Source organism: Xenopus laevis, chromosome 4L (assembly GCF_017654675.1).
Source record: "Xenopus laevis strain J_2021 chromosome 4L, Xenopus_laevis_v10.1, whole genome shotgun sequence".
NCBI classification, from domain to species: domain Eukaryota; kingdom Metazoa; phylum Chordata; class Amphibia; order Anura; family Pipidae; genus Xenopus; species Xenopus laevis.
The window spans coordinates 84,351,011-84,372,156 of NC_054377.1; the positions used below are offsets into that span (position 1 = coordinate 84,351,011).

The 21,146-nt window shown below is 36.9% G+C and overlaps 1 protein-coding gene across 21 annotated transcripts in view; it reads left to right on the plus strand.

Annotated features, from left to right (window-relative positions):
- The window catches only part of ptprf.L (protein tyrosine phosphatase receptor type F L homeolog), a 634,602-nt gene that overhangs the window by 452,536 nt on the left and 160,920 nt on the right, over positions 1-21,146 (plus strand). For all 21 annotated transcript variants that reach the window (XM_041589192.1, XM_041589193.1, XM_041589197.1 and 18 more), the window contains 1 exon segment: positions 17,060-17,212. In XM_041589192.1, the coding sequence (XP_041445126.1) occupies positions 17,131-17,212 (82 nt within the window). In that variant the 5' untranslated portion in view covers positions 17,060-17,130.

A 21,146-nucleotide genomic window follows, 5' to 3' on the forward strand; every position in this document is an offset into this window, starting at 1 on the left:
TTTTTTTTTACTGTTTTTCCAAAATCTGAGTTTAAAGTTTAATGTTCTGACTCTGGTGATTCAGTCTGGCAGCTCAGTAATTCAGTTGCAGACTCTACTGCAACCCCTCCCGGAGCTGCTTTAGAAGGTGAAAAATTTAAATTTACACTTCAATATTTTTAAAAAACAGTCACACATAGAAAATAGAATGTAATTGGAAAAAGTCTTTATTTCTGGTAAACTATCTGAAACCAACTGAACTGAAAAAAAGTGTTGGAAGGTGAACAACCCCTTTAAGCTGGTTGCCAGGCATTAGTTGTGCCAGGCAGCATTATCCAACTGTTTAATAGTTCAGCCCTGAGGATTCCACTTTGCTTCTTAGCTGCCCTTTGTTGTATTTCCAGAAGATTCTGAATACTAAAGCTCCAGTCTTCAACAACTTGGAATAGTTCTGCTTTTTCTTAACTCTACTTCCCTTTTTATTTTTGCCTCCTTGAGAGCTGGATTTAAGATCACATTGCACATTTTTGATGATTTCAAAAAAAAAGTTTAAACATTTCTTTGGCTGTCTTCTTGCTATGTCTTGATCACCGTTTCCTGCAGGAACACATTCTGTTATCCGATGTGAAATGAGCACGGGTCCCCTGTGCTTACTTCATTATTCTCAATAGATATTTTTTAAATGGATACTATCCTCAAATAATTGCCTCATTAAACCATTTACATTCTTAAACAAGTTTTTAAAGCATTGTGAAGTCATAGTATGATCTGAGAACTTTTCTAAACACTTTTGTAATACAAAGGGGAACTCCTGCTTCCAAACCGAAATTTAATAAAGAAGCTCACATAACACAGAAATCCATAATATACCCATCACAGTTACATGTTTCTTCAAAAACTATGAATAAATGCAATTTCTATGCTGAAATCCAACTGTGTAACAGTTCTTCTCTTTCTGCATCATTTTAAATCCTGGCAGGTAAGGAGGGACTAAAAACCTGATGTTACAAATTGTAACAACTACGCCACAGCTTACAGACTGCATGCAGGAACTACATAACCCAAAATGCATTGCACTGTGATGTTCTGTTCCTTATTGAAATCACATGTGCAGGGAATTGTGGGGTTTGGAGGATGCAGGCTGTTGATACAAAGTAACAGTAGTCAGCCAGCTCAGTAAAGTAATCAGAGAGATCAGCAGAAGAGCAGTGGGCTGGCTGTCAGAAACCATTAAAAATCAAGAAAAAATCTGCATATTTTTTAAATGATGTATATTGCAAAGTTGCTTGAAATTGTTTATTTTTCAAAAAGCTTAAGTTATGTTTTTGTGGAGTTCCCCTTTAAATCTTTTTTTTATTTTTATCCCTTTTATGTTTTTTGTATTGTTTATGGTTTTTATTAATTTAAGGACTCAGAATTTGTCAGCTGGCAGTGTCAAAGAGGGGAGGAGCTGCTGTCCTCAAGCATAAATACACTGGTCTATTTAACTAGTTTATTAATGGGTTAAATAGCATTGTTCCTTAAAGGAACAGTAACACTAAAAACAGAAGTGTTTTAAAGTAATAAAAATATCATGTACTGTTGCCTTGCACTGGTAAAACTGGTCCATTTGCTTCAGAAACACTACTATATGCTGTGTAGCAATGGTGGAAATTGAAAAAAGTCTATATGGCACAGGTTAAATAGTGGATAACCGATAACACCATTATGTTCTACAGAGCTTATCTGCTATGTATCCTGACACCTTTTCTCCATTGAATGGCTGCCCCCATTGCTACACAGCAGCATATTTATATAAACTATAGTAGTGTTTCTGAACAAACACAGTGCAGGTACATACTGCATTACATTTTTATTACTTTTTTGATGTAATGTTCCTTTAAAATAGTTAGATATTGTATTATTGCAGTGGCAGCATTACATATATGTAACAAAGTTTTGCAAGTTTTTAAAATGATTTGGAGCAAAAAAAAAGTTCAGCCATCTTGTGGCAATTTTTTTTAGCAAGCTGCTGTTTATCCAATTATAACAAATGCTTGTCTTACTCATTTGAGCATAGAAATTGTCAACACTTCTGTGACATTAGTTTGTTCATGGCTGCTTTTCAGTGTGTCCTCTTTTGTTCCTCTTGTGTTCTGTCTGCTCTGCCATTATGAAAATACAATGTAATCTTTCCCCCAGGCCCACTGTGTCCTCTGATTTGGCTTCATTACAGAATTGTCTTGCACCTCCTGAAATGGCTCGTGATCTGCCTGTTTTAAGGAACAGCATGTAAAAATAGGAGCGCAAGGAGAAAAACAATGTAATGGGGGGAGTTTGTTTTTGCAATCTATTTTTTGGCAGCAGGCAAAATTACAGTTGCTTTCCCTCCTAAGTGCTGCAAAGTGTTTGTGTTGAATCAGATTCTAATGACACCAGGTGTGCGAGTGGTTTCACAATGTGCGTGGAAGGACTGTAAATCAGCTTCTTGCTGTAAAACAGTATTTTCTTGGTCAGGGAGTCTGCTATAGTAAGGGTAGTGGCACACTGGAATATTTGTCACCCTTGATTCTTTTTCTGCAAGGCACAGGCAACAAATCTCCCCAAAATGCTTCTCCATTGCCAATCATTGAAATGGCTGGCGGTATGCCCAACTTATTGCTAAATAGCCCCTAGCTGCCTCCACAGGAAACGATTTAGAGATAAGTTGGGCATACCACCAGCCATTTCAATGATTGCCAATGGAGAGGCATTTTTCAGGAGATTTGTCTCCCGCGGGCGACAAATCTTCCTAAAGAATCCCTTTTAATCTGGTTACATATTTTAGAGACCTGTTTTAAGAAGTCACCATGCAACCCTTTCCTATGAAATAATATAAATACAAATATAATGTACAAGTATGGAAACCTCCAAGTACAGAAAATAAAGTGCTAGAATCCTCAAAAATTCATTGAGGAGGGGGATTTAACAGAAAGAATAAAATATAGTATAGTATTTTTTTAAAAAATTTTTTTGTTTTTTTTAAAAAATTGTTAACACCCACCGTGATTATTAACAGTGATAATAGTGTTCTTTTATTTAACTTAGAAGAAGAGAGCCCAAAAAAGTGAAAGTTGTGAATTTTAGATGAAAAATAACAAAAAAGAATAAAAAATAAAAAATAAAAAATAAAAAATAAAATTAAAAAATTAAAAAAAGTGAAAAAGTGAATAATTCAGTGAATTAGTAGATACCAACGATTTCTCTCCAGGTGATAGTGAATGCAGTGTTATTTGTTACTTAAAACACATTCAATTGTGCAATAGGTGAATATTAATGTAGTTAAGGAATATTTAGTGTGGGTTCAACTTCCCCTTAGATTTTTCCCGTTTAAGATCCACACTCTATGGATTAGAGGAAAGGTAACATAGAATACTTTGCCACAATTCCGGTACAACCGGTTGTGCAGCTCACTCACCAAATGTGAGTTAAGGGAGAGCGTCTGATAGGTCCTGTTCGCGCTGTTTCCACTCTTTTTCTACTATCCAGGTTGTTGTAAGAGGGATAAAAATAGAGAGGGGCATGTGCAGGGATCACTTTAAAACAGTTTAATAGAATAAAAATACATTATTTTTTATTTTTTATTCTTTTTTTATTTTTCATCTAAAATTCACAACTTTCACTTTTTTGGGCTCTCTTCTTCTAAGTTAAATAAAAGAACACTATTATCACTGTTAATAATCACGGTGGGTGTTAACAATTTTTTAAAAAAAACAAAAAACAAAAAAATTTTTTAAAAAAAATACTATACTATATTTTATTCTTTCTGTTAAATCCCCCTCCTCAATGAATTTTTGAGGATTCTAGCACTTTATTTTCTGTACTTGGAGATCGTCTCAAACAGGTGGAGGAGGACCTGCAAGTGCTGAACTGTGGGGAAACCAAAGTTTGTCCTTGGATACAACCTGATATATTTGAAGTATGGAAACCTGAAAGCTCTGGGAAGACTGTTTCCCACTGTGTCCATTTTAAAGCAAATCATTATTGTATTTTTTTTTATTTTTTTTTTGTAATGCTTTCGTTTTTCTCTGTAATAATGAAACCGGAACTTGTACAGTACTTGATATTTGATATGATAGTGAAAGCTCTTATAATGTAGTTTGTTCAGAAAATAAGATTCAGTATGCACCACTTTGCCATTCAGTTGTTGCCAGTGGTCATTCTAGGGTCCCACACACAAAGATGAATGGCCTGTATAGTTAAAGGGGATCTAAAGTCAATAACAATAATCTTTCTGTGTTTAGTACAGGTATGGGACCTGTTATGTAGAATGCTTGGGACCTGAAGTTTTCCAGATAACTGATCTTTCCGTACTTCATACCTTAAGTCTACTAGAAAATCATTTAAACATTAAATTAACCCAATAGTCTGGTTTTATATCTTAGTTTGGATGAAATACAAGGTACTGTCTTATTTTTAAAAACTTTGGATTATTTGGAGAAAATGGAGTCTATGGGAGACAGCCTTTCCGTAATTCAGAACTTTGTGAATAATGGGTTTCCAGATAACTGATCTTACCTGTATAAACTTATTAAAAATTTAAACTAAGTTAAGCTGGACATAGACACAAAGATACAGTTGTACGAAAGGAAGATACGTATGATTTTTGGATTGCGTGCGGAGTATCCCAATATGTTTTTCTACCATGGCAACACACTAAGCGGATATTATTCTTTTGATTATCTAAAAAGATTAAAAAAAGCCAAAATGGCAGCTTTATACTGTGGCAATTTATGGGAGTACCTAGGGTATGCACAGTGCTTCCACATAGAAATGTATACATTTTATCTTTCATCCCAGTCATAAGAAAAAACCTCTTGTACAGCTCTGCAAAAATAATCGTGAGCATATATATGGAAATGGAGCAGTATCTGCACCTATTTACCAAGTACATGTATTTGAGAAATGTAAACAATATAGTGTGTGTGCAGGTAAAATGTGATTATCTAGCACTTAGGGATTGTATGAAAAGATTCTAATGGTTAAACGTCACTTTAAAACAACAGTATGTACCCTTTTATATGCTTTTTACTTAAATGAAACTGTAGTGCTTTTTAGTCTAGTACTGTTATAATGAAACTGAGCAGATAGCACAAGGAAACATCTTTCTTGTAATTGCATCCATTTGAAGGGATCTGGTCACATTAGATGCATTTTGGAGATTCATAATATATATTATGGAGGTTTTTTTATTGAGCTGCCTAAAATGTACTTGTGCCTAAAAAGTGGTGTCAAATAACTTACATGTGAATTCAACATTGGTGGCTTTTACATTGCTTTTTTTATTTTATTTTTTTAATTTTTGCACCAAAATTTATTACACATTACACATACATTTTTCTAGAACTAAACATGATTTTTTACAACTGTTTAGCTATTAGATTGGAGTTTGAAAACAAAACATTCTCTGCTGCTGCCTTTACTAAAAAGTAAAGTTCTAATTGATATTTTTTAAAAACTAATCACACGTCAATACAATTTTTGTTTATGTTAACCTACTTTGGGAGGAAAAAATGGTCAGTAAATAAAGAACATGTTTACAAAGTCAGGACTCTAAAATAGTTGTAATATCTTTACTGGCATTGATGATTACCATTGATTTCAGGGCACCCTGATAAGTGCCATTGTTTTTTTGAAATAATTATTACAGGAACACTGATAGAAGATACTGTATCCTGGCGCAATTTCAAATTTGTTTCTCATTTTAAGGTTCCTATTATTGTGTTGCATTAATTTCTTTTGTTTTTTTAGGTGTGTTATAAAAGTTTTATGGAAATATTTTATTTTTATTGTATTGATAAGGTATGCATACAGAATTATCATAACATTATCCTTACTTAAACTGGGCGTGGGGACAATGGGGAGGAACGAGCAAACATTTGTCTTTTGTTCTTCATAATGTCCATGGGCAGGGCACCCTTTTGGGCAATGCCAATAATGTTTTATTTTGATGGAATTGTACCATGTCTGTCATTTACCAGCAAATACTCGACCTTTGATACTCTTGGATGGCCTCAAGACAACTTTGTATCAGTAATAACATATTTGTATTTAGCTAAATCCGTGGTATCAGTACATCTTTCTTTAAGGCACAGACACCAATGTCATTTGTGAAATTGTCTTCCAAAGAAAGTGGGCTTTTCTAGCGAAAATTCGCCAAAATGCCAATTCACAGTGACATTGCCAATTTACTAAAAGACAAACGGGGGAATGTAATAAAAATCGCTAACGGAAAAACTATTCGCAATGCGAAAAGTTATGCATTTGCGCGAACAAATTTTGCTTTGTGCGAATTTAATATCGCTTTTGCGAGCCCGGAAACTGTTTAGCAACCACTTCCGACAGTTAAAGACCGTTTGCGAATTTTATAGTTTGCGCCAATGCGCAGTCAATGTAATAAAACTTCTTACTGAAAAACTCGTTATGTTTGCTCCAAAAGATTACGACACCTTCAAGCACTTCTTATGAGTGCGCAATTAAAATTCGCAATGCAATAACAGTTTAAGGAACAATATTACATTGCGAGATGTGGATTTTTAGTCTTATTGGTGCGAATTGTTTTGCTCTTTGCGACTTTTATTACATTCCCCTGTATGAGGACAATTAGCTAGCGAAGTTCATGCCTCATTTCTCTTAGAAGAACAATGGTTATGCCATCACACTGCAAACTTTCCAATCCGTTACCCTTTTCGCCAGAGTCTGTTTCACCAGGTTATACCTGGTGAATTGGTAAAATGAAGCTACATCCTCAACATTGTTATGTCAGTGATCTCAAATCCTGAATGCCAAAAATTCATAAAAATTACAAATGCTGGCTTTTTTTTCATATTTTAATGTGGGATTATATTTAAAAGTTGTAACTGTTAGAAATATTTTTTAAATATTTTGTTTTGTAATCATTTGAAGCCATTCGTGGGCTCATGTCTAGGACAATAGAGGATTTTTTATTTTGCTTCCTTGGACATTTTAAAGGGGACCCGTCACCAGAAAAAATTATTCAAAATCCTATTTTATCAGATTAGTCAAGGAAAATGAACTTTAATTACACTATATAAATTATTTGAATCTTGTTTCCTTCAGTCTGGGATTTCAAAATTATAGCAAGCAGGCAGCAGCCATTTTGTGGACACTGTTATTAAGACAAGCCTTGCATCATCTCAGAATTTTGTTTGTGCACCAGAATGGGGGACCCTATGTCCATCCCCATGCCCTGGCTACACAATTATATGGTAAAGAGAAGTGGGGGAATGTGTGGGGAGCAGTGACATCTAAGGGCTGAATTGAAAGTGAAAGTAATTGTCTGCCCCGCCTCTATGCCACGGGCATAGAGGAGGGGCAGACAATATGAGTTTACAACAGCTATGAATGCTTAAATAAAAAATAGAAATTGGATTTCATGTTTAATTTGAAAAGGACTTTTATTATACAGATTTTTGTGTCTGGGTGACAGGTCCACTTTAATAATGTGGCCACTTCCAGCAATTTCACCAACACTCACATTTAAAGACATATGACCTGTATATACCCGCCATATTTAAATTGACTTAAGCATTAATATGTTAACAAAGTTTTGCTAGAAAGAAAGTAACGCTAGCGAAAGTTTGCTTAGAAATGTTTGCCCTGACGAATTTTCACTGGAGAAAACACCATTGTTCTCTTTGCAGGACGAAACGTTGCATTTTGATAAATACACATTTGCTGAGAATAACCGTCTGATGAAGTTGCGCAAAGTATGGCAAAGCCTTCTGAGGCAAAAATTCGCCGTTTAGTAAATTTGCCCCTATGTCTGGATAGGTTTCCTCCCTCTCTACAAAACCATTAAGGCAGTTTGTGTTCCCTGGTAAAAGTGTCAAGTTTGTGTGAATGTGATAAGTAATTCACTGTAAGGTCTACTGGGGCAATGATCATCGTGGGTGCACTGCAGAATATTTTGGAGCTACATAAAAGAAATAAAAATGTATTGGCCCTTCGTTTCAGTCACTGATGTGTGATATTCCTCAGGGACAGCAAACTAATATTGAATTGCACAAACCCTTTAATACCCTCCACAGTGGTAAAATGGTGCCCAAAACAAATAGGTAGTCATGGCCGCAAATGTCTGCATACAAAACAAGTATAGAAAACCAAACTAATATGCTGATAAAAGTTGTGTCTTCAAGTGTTCATTCAGAAACATATGAAGATCAGGAGTTAAACAATGCTGAGTGTTTGTGTCTGTGTATATACAGTTAGGCCCATAAATCTTTGGACAGAGACAACTTTTTTTCTAATTTTGGTTTTGTACATTACCACAATGAATTTTAAATGAAACAACTCGGATGCAGTTGAACTGCAGACTTTCAGCTTTAATTCAGTGGGTTGAACAAAAAGATTTTGTTAAAAAAAGGCTTTAAGGTGGCCATAGACTCAAAGATCCGCTCGTTTGGGGACATCGCCAAACGAGCGGATCTTTCCCCGATATGCCACTAACAGCATGGCTATATCGGGGGTAATTCGAACGATCGAATTACGATGCGCCAAGGGGCTCCGACGGGTCGGTTAAAAATCAAACTTTCCCGATCGATATCGTTGCCAGATATCGATCGGGAAGACCCGTCGGAAGCCCCCATACACGGGCAGATAAGCTGTCAAATCGGTCCAAACGACCGATATCGGCAGCTTTATCTGCCCGTGTATGGACACCTTTAGTTCCTCACATTTTTATGCAATCGCTTCATTTCAGGGGCTCAAAAGTAATTGGACCATTGACTCAAAGGCTATTTTATGGGCAGGTGTGGGCAATTCCTTTATTTCATTATCAATTAAGCAGATTAGAAATTTTTTTTGGTTAGCACCCAGCAAATGATAGGGTGAATGGTGAGTGCCGATGAGATATATATATATATATATATAGATATATATAGATATATAGATAGATAGATATAGATATATATATAATTTTTTTTTCCTTTCTATGTACGTGTTTTTTTTTGTTTTTTATCAAAGAAGTTCACTGTGCAGTCCTGTAATTGTTTAGCTACACACAATTCAATTTATTAATTTTTTTTCTCATAACACTTTTCCTCATTTAACGCATGGAGGAATTTTTATTTTTTCAGTCAGGAATATGCTTAGCTCTTGTGCATATTGAATTATTTTCTTGAGAATATGTAAAGTAATGATGTAGCTGTGTTAAAATGCTATTGCTTATAAAGAATATCTTTGCTGATATATGTACTAAAGCAGCCCTTCCACCTGCAGAGGGCAAACTTCTGCTGGTAGGACTGACCTCATCACTAGGGATGGGCAAATTTGACCCGTTTCGTTTCGCCAAAAATTCGCCGCTGGAGAAATGTCGAAGACTCCCATTGAAGTCTTTGAGCGTCAAAATAATTTTGTCGTGCGTCAAAATAATTTTGTCGTGCGTCAAAATAATTTTGTCGTGTGGCAAAATTTTTTTGACGCGCGGCGAGATTTTTTTGCCGCACGCCACCATACAAGTTTATGGGCGTAATTTTTTTGGCGAAACGAGGCGAAAAAATTCGGCCATCCCTACTCATCACTGTTTTCATAATTTATTGATATAGTGCCAACAAGTTACTCAGAGCTTTGAAATTCATTTATAACAAACAGGGGTCTGAAAATAATTTAACAAACCAGGGTTAAATAATAAAAATGGGGTAAGTGGGCCCTGCTCACAAGAGATTACTAAAGTGTCTGCTTTTGATTTGCATAGATATTAACTTTCAGTGATGCCTTTATAATTGAGGCTGCTCAAGGATAGGTGCTTAATCTGTTGGGAAAATGGTTTATTTTGATCCTAAATACCCCTTTTATTGTTTTAGAATTATGCTGACCTTGTGAAAGGAAGTTAGTGTAGGGATGGATTACTCAACAAAGGTATTATAATAAGATAGGAAGTTTCTTCGTTCTTCATTTCTTCTCTGCACTCCCTAGGCTAGAAGGGCTCTGTGCGTTTTTCGAGCGATAAATACAGAATAACAGCAATACATAACAATATTAATGTTTAGACATGCTATGAAGGTTGTGCATGATGAGGAACCTGATGGAAAATGTGACATCTTTTCAGATGACACTTCGTTAGACAATACAGCTCTGGCTTTACTCCTGCTGCACTGCGCATATCATTTTTGCAGCAGTGTCATTCTAGTTTTTTATAATCGGATAGTAGATTCCTAACTTATGTTGTCTGCTGAACAACAAATCACATGGGAAGAGTCTGATAGGAGCGTGACCTCTACCTAAGGCTTTTACCATCTGCTATTACTTCAATTTTCACACTATTGATCTGCTGTTATGTGATTTCTTGGAATTCAGAGTTTTTAGACTGTACCTTTCCCGGTTGCCTATGATTTCTTTCTTTTTTTTTTTTTTTTTCTTAGAGGACTGTGGCATACGAGCAATAAAGTCAATCTCATAATTAACTTTGCATAAATAGTTCTATAAAAATGTTTAGGAAAATTGAGGCATGATACTTCCATGATGCCATTGTGACAGCACAAATAGTGTTTAAATCACCATGCGCCTTTCCTGATGTCATATCTGTTTGTCACTTTGGTACAGTTCTGTTTTCATACTGCTTCTAACTTCCAGCAGAGAGCTGAAGACTTGGGGAATATCCAAAAGTTGCACAGTTTTATTTTGCATTTCTCTTCTGAAGTACAGTAAGCAGTCCCATGTTTTCTATTTTGAACAAAATGTGCAGAGCAAAAGAAAAATGCAATTTTTACAATTTTATCTTCCCCCCCATGTATTTCCCAAAGATGACATGCCATAACGAAGTAGTAATTTGGTTTGAGAAGCAAAATGACCTTATTTGCAAGACTGTAGTACATTTAAAACCCTTTATTTGACCAGATAAATGATGTACACCTTTTTATAATTGGAGATTTAGTCCATTGTGTGGCTTGGACATATTTGTGGCAGTTGCAGAGAAATATAGTATTCTCTTTTACTGCATTTAGAACTGACTAACATTTGTTCTATGTCTAGTTTTTGTCCGTGAGCCTTTAAGCTGGCCGTAGACTCATAGATCTGATCGTACGAATCGAGGATTCGTACGATTTTCGGACCATGTGTGGAGAGTCCTGACATTTTTCGTTCCGACGGAGATCGGTCGATTGGACAGGTTAAAAGATTTCTGTCGGCTGCCGATAATATCTCTGCATGTATTGTACGTACAATTTTCAGAGGGAGACTGTCACTAGCTTTGGTTGGACATAACTTTCGTACGATTGCTGTCAGGGGCAGAACATTGGCTGATCTGTTCTTTTGTACTTTATTTGATCGGAATGTTTAGTGGCAGTTTGGGAGATCGTACATTGATTCGTACGATTGGATCTTTGCGTCTGTGGCCAGCTTAAGACACAGCTCATTTTGAGGGTTTTCGCAGAGGACTGGATAAAACAGAGAAAGCTTTGCTATAGATTACTAGATCAGAAGCAACCAATCAGGTGTATGATTTGAAACAGCAGATCAGTAAATACACTACATCATAACTGGGTTATTAAAGACACCATTTGCAACATCTAATATCATGGGGGGAAAAAGCCTGCTGATGCTATGGGTTACAAGGGTCTTGGAAATCTAAATGTAATAGCTCAATATAGTTTGCTCATTCTGCAGATTTCAGCAGTTTATGATTGCCTTGGAGTTGTGGGTTACTTAAAACCTTGTTTAAGCACAGCTAACTAGCATAATGTAATGCTATGTTTTGAAAGAATGATATTTCATGATATATATCTGTTCTCTGTGCAAATATACTCTCATCTGTAAGGGTACAACTACATGAGCGTCTTCAACGTGATTCGGGCGGATCCTACGCAGTGCGCCAAAACGCAGGTGTGACACCAAGGTATGCAATAGCAAAGTTCATCTGACACTTCGACAACATCCGACATTTGTATTTCTTACCTTATTTTTCCTCGCATCCAACTTGACGTCGGATCCGCCGGAATTGTGTTGAAGACGCTCATTTAGTTGTACCCTTAAGATTTATCATCTTAAAGGGATACTGTCATGGGAAAATTGTTTTTTTTCAAAATGAATCAGTTAATAGTGCTGCTCCAGCAGAATTTTGCACTGAAATCCATTTCTCAAAAGAGCAAACAGATTTCTTTATATTCAATTTTGAAATCTGACATGGGGCTAGACATATTGTCAATTTCCCAGCTGCCCCAAGTCATGTGACTTGTGCTCTGATAAACTTCAATCACTCTTTACTGCTGTACTGCAAGTTAGAGTGATATCACCCCCCTCCCTTTTTCCCCCTAGCAGCCAAACAAAAGAACAATGGGAAGGTAACCAGATAGCAGCTCCCTATCACAAGATAACAGCTACCTGGTAGATCTAAGAACAGCACTAAAACCCATGTCCCACTGAGACACATTCAGTTACATTGAGAAGGAAAAACAGCAGCCTGCCAGAAAGCATTTCTCTCCTAAAGTGCAGGCACAAGTCACATGACTGGGGGCAGCTGGGAAATTGACAAAATGTCTAGCCCCATGTCAGATTTCAAAATTGAATATAAAAAAATCTGTTTGCTCTTTTGAGAAATGGCTTTCAGTGCAGAATTCTCCTGGAGTAGCACTATTAACTGATTCATTTTGAAAAAAACATGTTTTCGGATGACAGCATCCCTTTAAATTTGACCTTACACTCATACTGCTCCCAAAATGAGTAAGCCTAACATCCATACAAAGGTCACACAAAGGCTCATATTCTTATTTTACTTTTACAAAAGTTCTGTTCACAAGATTTGGTTTGATTTTTCTCTGCAGGTGTCAATACTCTGGGGAGAAAATATTGATTGGTTGCTTTCGGCCCTGATTTTAGTGTGCACTGACACACAAAACACCCTCCTGTTAGGGGTGGATTTTTTTCGCAAAATTGCATACTTTCGTGTTTTTTTGTGCTGAAACCTAAGACTGCAGAAGGCTATGTGATATTGGGAGTTGATTTCACAGCAGTTAAACAACCAAGATGACAATGTAATAAAGATACAAAGTTTTCACCAGATACTGATCAGCTGTTTGAAATCATGCATCTGATTGGTTACAAGACCTAGGCAACTTTATTCTTTATTTCCATTGCCATATTTGTGTTCTGCTTTCTCTGATCTACAGTGTGAAACATAATCCACATTGGTTTCCACTCCTTTAAACAATAAGACATGGTGAAAAAATAAGCAATTTGTAACTTGATCCGCCCCTGGGTATTTATTGTGCCCATTAGCTAAAGAAAACATGCCTAGAGTGTTGTAGGATGGATGCCAGAGTTTGGGGGTTAAGCAACCAGTCTCCAGAAAGTCTCACAGTTTGTTGTACGTTCATAAGAATGAATCTGCTAATCTAACTGGGTTTTACTTTTCGTTTTGCTGAATATAATAGAAATAAATTTCAATGGAGGCAAGTTAAAGTTTGCCAAACATGCTGATCCTTATTTAACAGGTGGTATGCTTTCACATGGTAAATGTACCCTGTTATATTAGCGGGTTATATGTGTCCTCCATTTAGATTTTTCATTTTTCTGTGGCTATTACCATTTCTGTGAAACCTTCTTCCTAACAGGGGCGTTTTGTCTGCCAGTGTGTTCTGCCAGATGACAGAAATGGACAAAAAACCTTAGTTGGATTATAATTGGTTTCTTTAATGTCTGTGGGTAAAATAATATGTTATTGTCCTAAAAGAGAACAATGAAAATTTAATTTCAGTTCAGCTACAAGTAGCAGCAGCTAATGTCTCCATATGACATAAAGAAGCAGGTTTATATAGGAATCTTTTCATGGAAAAGGGTGTGTCGGACACTAAGCTGAATATGTCTGGATAATTCTTGTCATCTAAAAGATATACTCTTTCCTGTTGCTGGAATGCTGTTGATCTATGAATAAATGCCAGACGAGTAACCAGTTATGAGCGTGTCCGTCGCTAATGACCCTGACCTCTTACCTGGCCTTCCCCTCCTCTTTCTGTTTAAAAACAATAACACCAAAAAAAAGTATTTTTAAATTAATGAAAATATGCCTTGTTTTACTGCACTGTAAAACTCACCTGTTTGCTTCAGAAACTCTACAATGGTTAATATAAACAAGCTGCTTTGTAGCCATGAAAAAGGAGAAAATGTACATGATACACAGCAGATAACAGAAAAGCTCTGTAGTATACAATGGTATTCTTTAGAACTTATCTATCATCTACTGTGTGTCCTGTGATTGAATGGCTGCCCCCATGGCTACACAGAAGCTTGTTTATATAAACTATAGTTTTGATTCTGTAGCAAATACACCAGTGCAGGGAAACAGTACATCATATTGTCATTCCTTTAAAACTTTCAGGTTTTGGTGTTACTGTTCCTTTAAACATAAAAGTGGAAAAAGAGGGTTTTGGCTGCTCTAGACTCACCCCCTGTATGTTCAATTTAGTGCAGCTCCATTTTGGTGTACCGGGTGCTCAGCCACCAGCGTTCCCACTGTAATCAGATTTGCAAAAGGATGGAAAGGCGGCACTCCAGTTAGAAAGAAGATGGTTTATTGCAACAGGTCACAAACCAACATCACCTGACGCGCTTTGGGAGCAACTCCCTTAAGCATAGGCTTTTACTGTTCCTTTAAACATCACTTCTATCCTACAGCTGCAGAAGTATGAGGAGGAGCTAATCATTCATGAACTTTTGAATTACTTGTAGTTCCTTCTGAAAGGGTGATTAGTATGACATTAACCTGTAGCAATTACAAGTGATGTGTTAGGTATTACATCTAGGGATGGGCGAATTTTCTAACCTTGTTTCGCCGTAAAAATGACGTCCATAGACTTGTATGGCGTTGTGTGTCAAAAAAAAAAAAAGACGTACGTCAAAAAAATTTCGCCGCTCGACAATTTTTTTGACACCCATAGACTTTAATGGGCGTCGGCTACATTTCGCGGCGGCAAATTTTAGGCGAAACAGGTCAAATTCGCTCATCCCTAATTGCATCACTTTGTGTCATTATTCTCTGCTCTCTTTCTGGATCTGTCATTCATCTTGTGTCCCCTAATGTGACATTAGGTAATGATAACCCTTGGCTAAAACCCATTTTAAGTGCAGGGCACTGATTTATTTTAAAAATGAATGCGAATAAAGATAAAGGATAGAGGAATTTAAAGGAGAAGGAAAGTCTATGGAACATTAAGGGGGTTATGTAATAAAAGGCATAATAATAAAGTTTGCCCAGGAGCAGTAACCCATAGCAACGAATCAACTGGTATCATTTACTGGTCATCTGTTTAAAAGCAAATTTCTCATTGGTTGCTATGGGTTACTGCTCCTGTGCAAACTTAGTGCCGTTTATTACATATAGGGGTAAGTATTCTAATATAAGCTTTCATTTAATACCTTTTGTAGAGTGGCCTAATCCGCTCCACACTCATTTGTGCATTTGCCTGCAGCAGTACACAGAAATAAAATAAAGCGCTGACTTTTTTTTGAAAATAACCCAGACTGGTCTCTAAGAAAGACCAAGACCAAGACTGGGCTCATGGGCAGCATCGCATGCACAGAAGAGTGCCTTAAGATTAGTAGCAGGACAGTAGCTCTCTGTCCCATAGGACAGTTCTCTTAAGTGACAGAGAAATTTCTTTATACACCTTTTGTTTCTCAAGGGCTACAAAAACCCCTTTACCACATACTTTCACTTCTGTATCAACCTCCGTATATGTATTAACTATGGAGACAGTAGTTGAATGTAGAATGAATAAAGTCTAACCAGGGGCGTAACTACAAAGGAAGCAGACCCTTCAATTGCATGGGGGCCCAGGAGTATAGAGGACCCAGTGAGGTCCTAATATGTTGTGATAGAATAGGTCAACATACTAATGTTTTGTGGCCATAAATGTTGGGCCCACTAACATCTAGTTACACCACATAAAAAAAAAAAAAACGGTCGTGTCTCGAGGGCTGTTGTACTAATATGTGCAACTGGCCTAACTAATAGGTTTCTTTTGGTTTTAATTAATACATTTAATAAAGTTAATTTGTGTAACAGTGTTCATTCTAAACTGTTAGATTAATAAGGGGAATTTGCACGTACTGTATGTAACCCTATGTTTACTGATATAATTCATGTGTTTTTTCTGTGAATATTTTATGAAGTGAACAGAGATGCACATGGATATATACATGTCTACTGAGATTATTTCTTATTTTACTTTTTGACAGCCTGAATTGCTCATTATGCCCACTGTGCTACATTTGGTGCATTGTTACCCACTTGTTCATACTGTAATGCCTGTCACAATTCTAATTACTCTATCCTTCACATTTTTACCCTTCTAAACAGCTCCATCAAATACACACTATTTTATGAAATTTGTCCCATAGCCTAAAAGTCATTATCCATCATGGTTTTTAGGTAGTTATCATAGGTCGACAGCTGCTCTCTACACATTTCCATTGCTGCGCAAAGCAACCCGCAGATCTTTTTAGCATTTTGTAAAACAGAAATGTGGGTAGCCAAATTCTCTGGCCAGATCAGTAATTATTGCTTGGCTTATTTTATACCTTGTACGTAAAATATGTTTTTATCCTTTGTCATTACTCGGCTATACTTGAGATTGGGGTTATAATGTTATAGAAGTTTATGATGTCATTTAAATAGGCCGGGACACTTCTAATAAATGCATTTTGCACTTTCCCCACATAACCTTAATCATTTTACTGCCTTATATTGTTGCACTATTATAGCCCCTACCACTTATATTATTTACTCTCTTTGGACTACTTCTTGTGTCATACTTATTTATAAGATTGCGCTTAAATTTATTGAAGAAAAAAATTTCATGGTACATCTATAGTAGCAGCAAAAAAGTAGCTTTTACTTATCAACTGCAGAAACTATAGAACCATAGAAGCAAACATTTAACGAAGTCATTAATCTTGAGTAGTTACATCCTGACATTTCTGAAGCTAGCATTACAGGGCCTGTATATAGAAACATTTTTCAATACAAAAAATGTCAATATCGCTTAACTGCCAAAGCAGATTTATAAATAAAAATATCTCTAACCTTATTGTGTCTTTTTGCCTACAGGTGTAAGTGCTTATATAACACTGGATGTATAAATAACTCATCAGGCCGGGAGAAGACCCCCACTTTGAAATATGGTGCCTTGCTCATGCTTGTCCCTGCTAATATTGCTGGCAATAGTACTTTGCTGCTCGATCACATTGACACAAGCAGACCGTAAGTTTCTCAATATATATATACTCCTATTTCATCTTTTTCTTTAGCTCGAGTCTCTGAACCTTTCATCTTCTATGTTCTGATTGAAAGGGCAAAAATCATTGGATAGCAAACCAAACTACTGTTTTCTAAGGGCACTGCTTACATTGTAAAACCTCAGCATGATCGTGACATTCAAAAAAAATTTTTTTTTCATTCCTGAAGGTTGCTTAGGCTTTTATTGAATAATGTGCTAAGATTGAGGTTTTCGAATAGTGGGACTCGAACTTGCAGAATCGGTTTGTTGCCATTTGAGTTTTTTCTTAAAGATATCATTTGAGTTTAGAGGTCATTCGAGTTCATTCAAGGTAGAAAAATAAGTAACACTTGACATCTAAATATCAATTTACACCACCAGGTTAATGTAACTATCAAATTGTGAGAAAATGTATTCAAACAAATGCTAGAGCGTGAAAAAACTCAAATGACAACAACCCTATCCTGTGAGTTTGAGTCCCACTATCTGAAAACCTCAATTGATCGAGTTTTTGGTGGAAAACTTGAATCGATGTAATAGAGTTCTCAATTCTAGTTTTTGGGCAAAACCCTCTGAAAAAACTTTGAACATCAAGCAGGTTCCAGGGACCTCTGCCATTGACTTCTACAGAACCTTGACAGGTTTTAGGTGGGGTATTTTTGGATTCTAGCCATTTCCGGGGTCGAGGGATAATAAATATAGAATATTCTAGTTTTTTTTTTTTAACCTGAAAATGTGCATTTTGATCATAAAATACAACTCAAATTTTCGTGGAAAAAATAACTCCAACCATAATAAATTTGCCTCTAAACCATATTTGACCCTGTTTTGACGTCTGCTCTGGAGCTTCAAATTGTCTTCAGCTAAAAACCTGTGTGGTAAGGGCTTTAATAAATGCAGATGTCGTGCTGCATGAAAATTTATGGTTGAGTCAACTCAAGTCAAATCACTTGGCCTTTGTTTACCATCATATGTGGGATTATCTGAAAATCTGCCGTAAAGTTTGATTGTGCACGTGCTTGTATGTATGGGATGCATTTTCTAGTTGCTATTGAACTACAGCCTTTGAATGGGGATTCAGAGAATTCTAGTTCTACAGCAACAGGATTTTTTTAGGTCAACCATTTCACAGTTATATAAATAAATTATTTAAAATATAATTCATTTATCTTAATCTAATAAATAACAATGAAAATAACAGGTTTCAAAATATTGCATGTAATTCCACATCCTGGCCCTGTTTAGAACATACTTGGCCCTTATGTAAAATTGCAAATAATTTTTTTTTCCTTTGTAAAATGACAATAAAAAAAGGAATGAGTTTTATGTTGGTACTCATCCCTTGCACCATAAATTAACCCCCCTCCAACTTCTCTTATGTTGAATAAAGTTTCTTGAAAATGGCCACTGCTGGAACCTTTAGGCGTCTTCCAAGTAATAGCAGATGGCAGGGGGTGATTTGTTTCTATTAGGGATATGTTGTCAAACAGTGGGATATGCTCTCATAAATATGTCACAGTTGCCGTAGGCTTTTTTTTTTTTTTTTTTTTTGCATGTGTTTTGTTTCCTCAAAATTAATAATTCAATATGAATTCCTCCACATGCTGTAAGTCTGAATTTACAAAACAGAATCCTTTATCTGTAAGTCTGCCATTGAATTGCTACACTAAAATCCATATAAGTGCTTTTCCAAGCATTGTCCTGGGCCTTTTGTTCCTCAGACGGAGCTATCTTGCTTTGAAAATGCTCTTTACAGCATAATTATATCATATCATTATGAGATTCTGCCACTGCGTGTATTGTTTCGCGCGTCTCTTGAATTAAAACTGTTTTAACTTAAACCTCTTGGACAGGCTAAAACCATTCGTAGTACAGGAAGGGGAAGGAGACGAGACTCTTGTGGTGAGAATCTTTGTGTGCTGGATGGTACCTAAGCTTTGGGATCTTTTCTGAAAACAAACCTCCAGGTATAAGGGCTAATGCTCTTCTTATGTATCATAGGACAGGAGAAGTAGTCAGTGGTAGCTTTACTTTAAGTAACGGTGCACTTCCCAGACCAGGTTTAGATATTGAATCATAATATGTGCTGCCCTGTAGATCAGTGGCAGATTTATTAATAAGAGAGAGAAAGCAAACTTGTTCAAGTTAAGACAGATAATTTATAACATAAGCGATCCTTATCCAACTGCTATATACAAAGTAAAATACACGTCTGTCTATTCATTGGCTGCTGTAACCTAGTATGCATGTGTGCCTGAGGGATGGACTCCGTGGCGGAACTACCGGGGGAGCAGGGGGTGCGATTGGGCCAGGACCCGCACCCCCTCAGGGCCCCCCGGCAGCTTGCACACCGCTTGAAGCCACTGATGCACACTGAAAATCACGTACAGGGGGGGCTGCCCGTTCCGCACCAGGGCCCGCCCCCCTCTAGTTACGTTACGGGATGGACTTCAGCACCTGTGCTAAAATTAATTGTTCAGTATAAATATAAAAACTAGGTAAATAGGCTGTGCAAGATAAAAAAAATATGAATATCAATATGTTCAGTTAGCCAAAAATGTAATCTGTAAAGGCTGGCGTAAATGGATGTCTAACATAATAGCCAGGATATAACTTCCTGCTTTGCAGCTCTCTTGGCACTGATTGTTTACCAGCCGCCCCCCCCCCTCAAAGTCAAGTTAGAGAGCTGAAAAGCATGCTGTAGCATTTTGGCTAGTATATTAGACATCCAGTCACTCCAGCCTTTATAATTTACATTTTTGGCTAACTATATTAGAAACATTTTTTATTTTGCACAGCCTTTTTACCCAGTTTTTATTTTTACACTGACCTGTTCCTTTAAAATAGCAGTGTTTCAATATGGGATAATCCAATGGTGCATTCTATTAGAAAAAACATTTTTTTTTTCATGAAAATACTATATAGTATGGGCTGTTTTATGTAATATATAATTATAGAGACCTGGAATGTCCAGGAGTAAAGTTTTCTTTAAAGGAGAATTCAACCGTAAAGTAAAAAAAAACCTACCCTACATAGACCCCCCTCCCCCCCAGCTGCTACCCTGGGCAAATGCCCCTTACTTACCAGTCGGTGCAGATTCTGTCCATCGGAGTTCACGGCAGCCATCTTCCGACGATTCGGCGATTTTCGTGACTTTCAGCGCATGCACAGTTGTCGCAAAACAGAAAATTGCTCCAACTCCGCACGCGCCGATACGGCACTTCCTGAAGATTACAGAAGAGCCGGAAGATGGCTCCCGTGAACTCCACTGGACAGAATCTGCACCAAGGGGTAAGTAAAGCGCAAGGGGCATTTGCCAAGGGTAGCAGCTAGGCTGGGAAGGGGGGTCTATGTAGGGTAGGGGGTAGGGTTTTTTTTAATAAGGGGGTTTGTTTCTAAGAGCAAAACATATTTCTATTTGGAACTGATCCCCTGTGAGTTAATGAAATAGAGCCCATTTAAAAAAAAAAAAAAAATGTATGCTTCCCTGGGATCCAAATGGAAAGCAAGCAGCCTGGTGCTAACCCAATGTTAGATACCCAAAGCCATCTGCAAACAAGTGTGCACAGCTTCTTTCTCAGCAGTCTGTGGAGAAGAAATGATTACATTTTCTGGGTGACCTGTCAGTTTATCTGTCACGGTGACCGTAATTCCATTAAATCTCCACTCAGCTGATTCACTCTGATTGTTTTACACGTTTTTCCTTCAGGTCATTCATTTCTTCTCTTTTGTGAGATTTCAGTAAATGCTCAAGAGGAGATTGTGCTTTGAGAATCTAATTTCTAGGTTTTTTTTTTTTGATGGGCAGGAGCAAAGGATTCCCCCTCCCCTTTCCCGCACTGGAGATTACCTACTTTTAAAATACATGTTCTTTCATCTCTGCCACTCAAAAGAAAAACAAAAAGTGCCCAAGCCTGA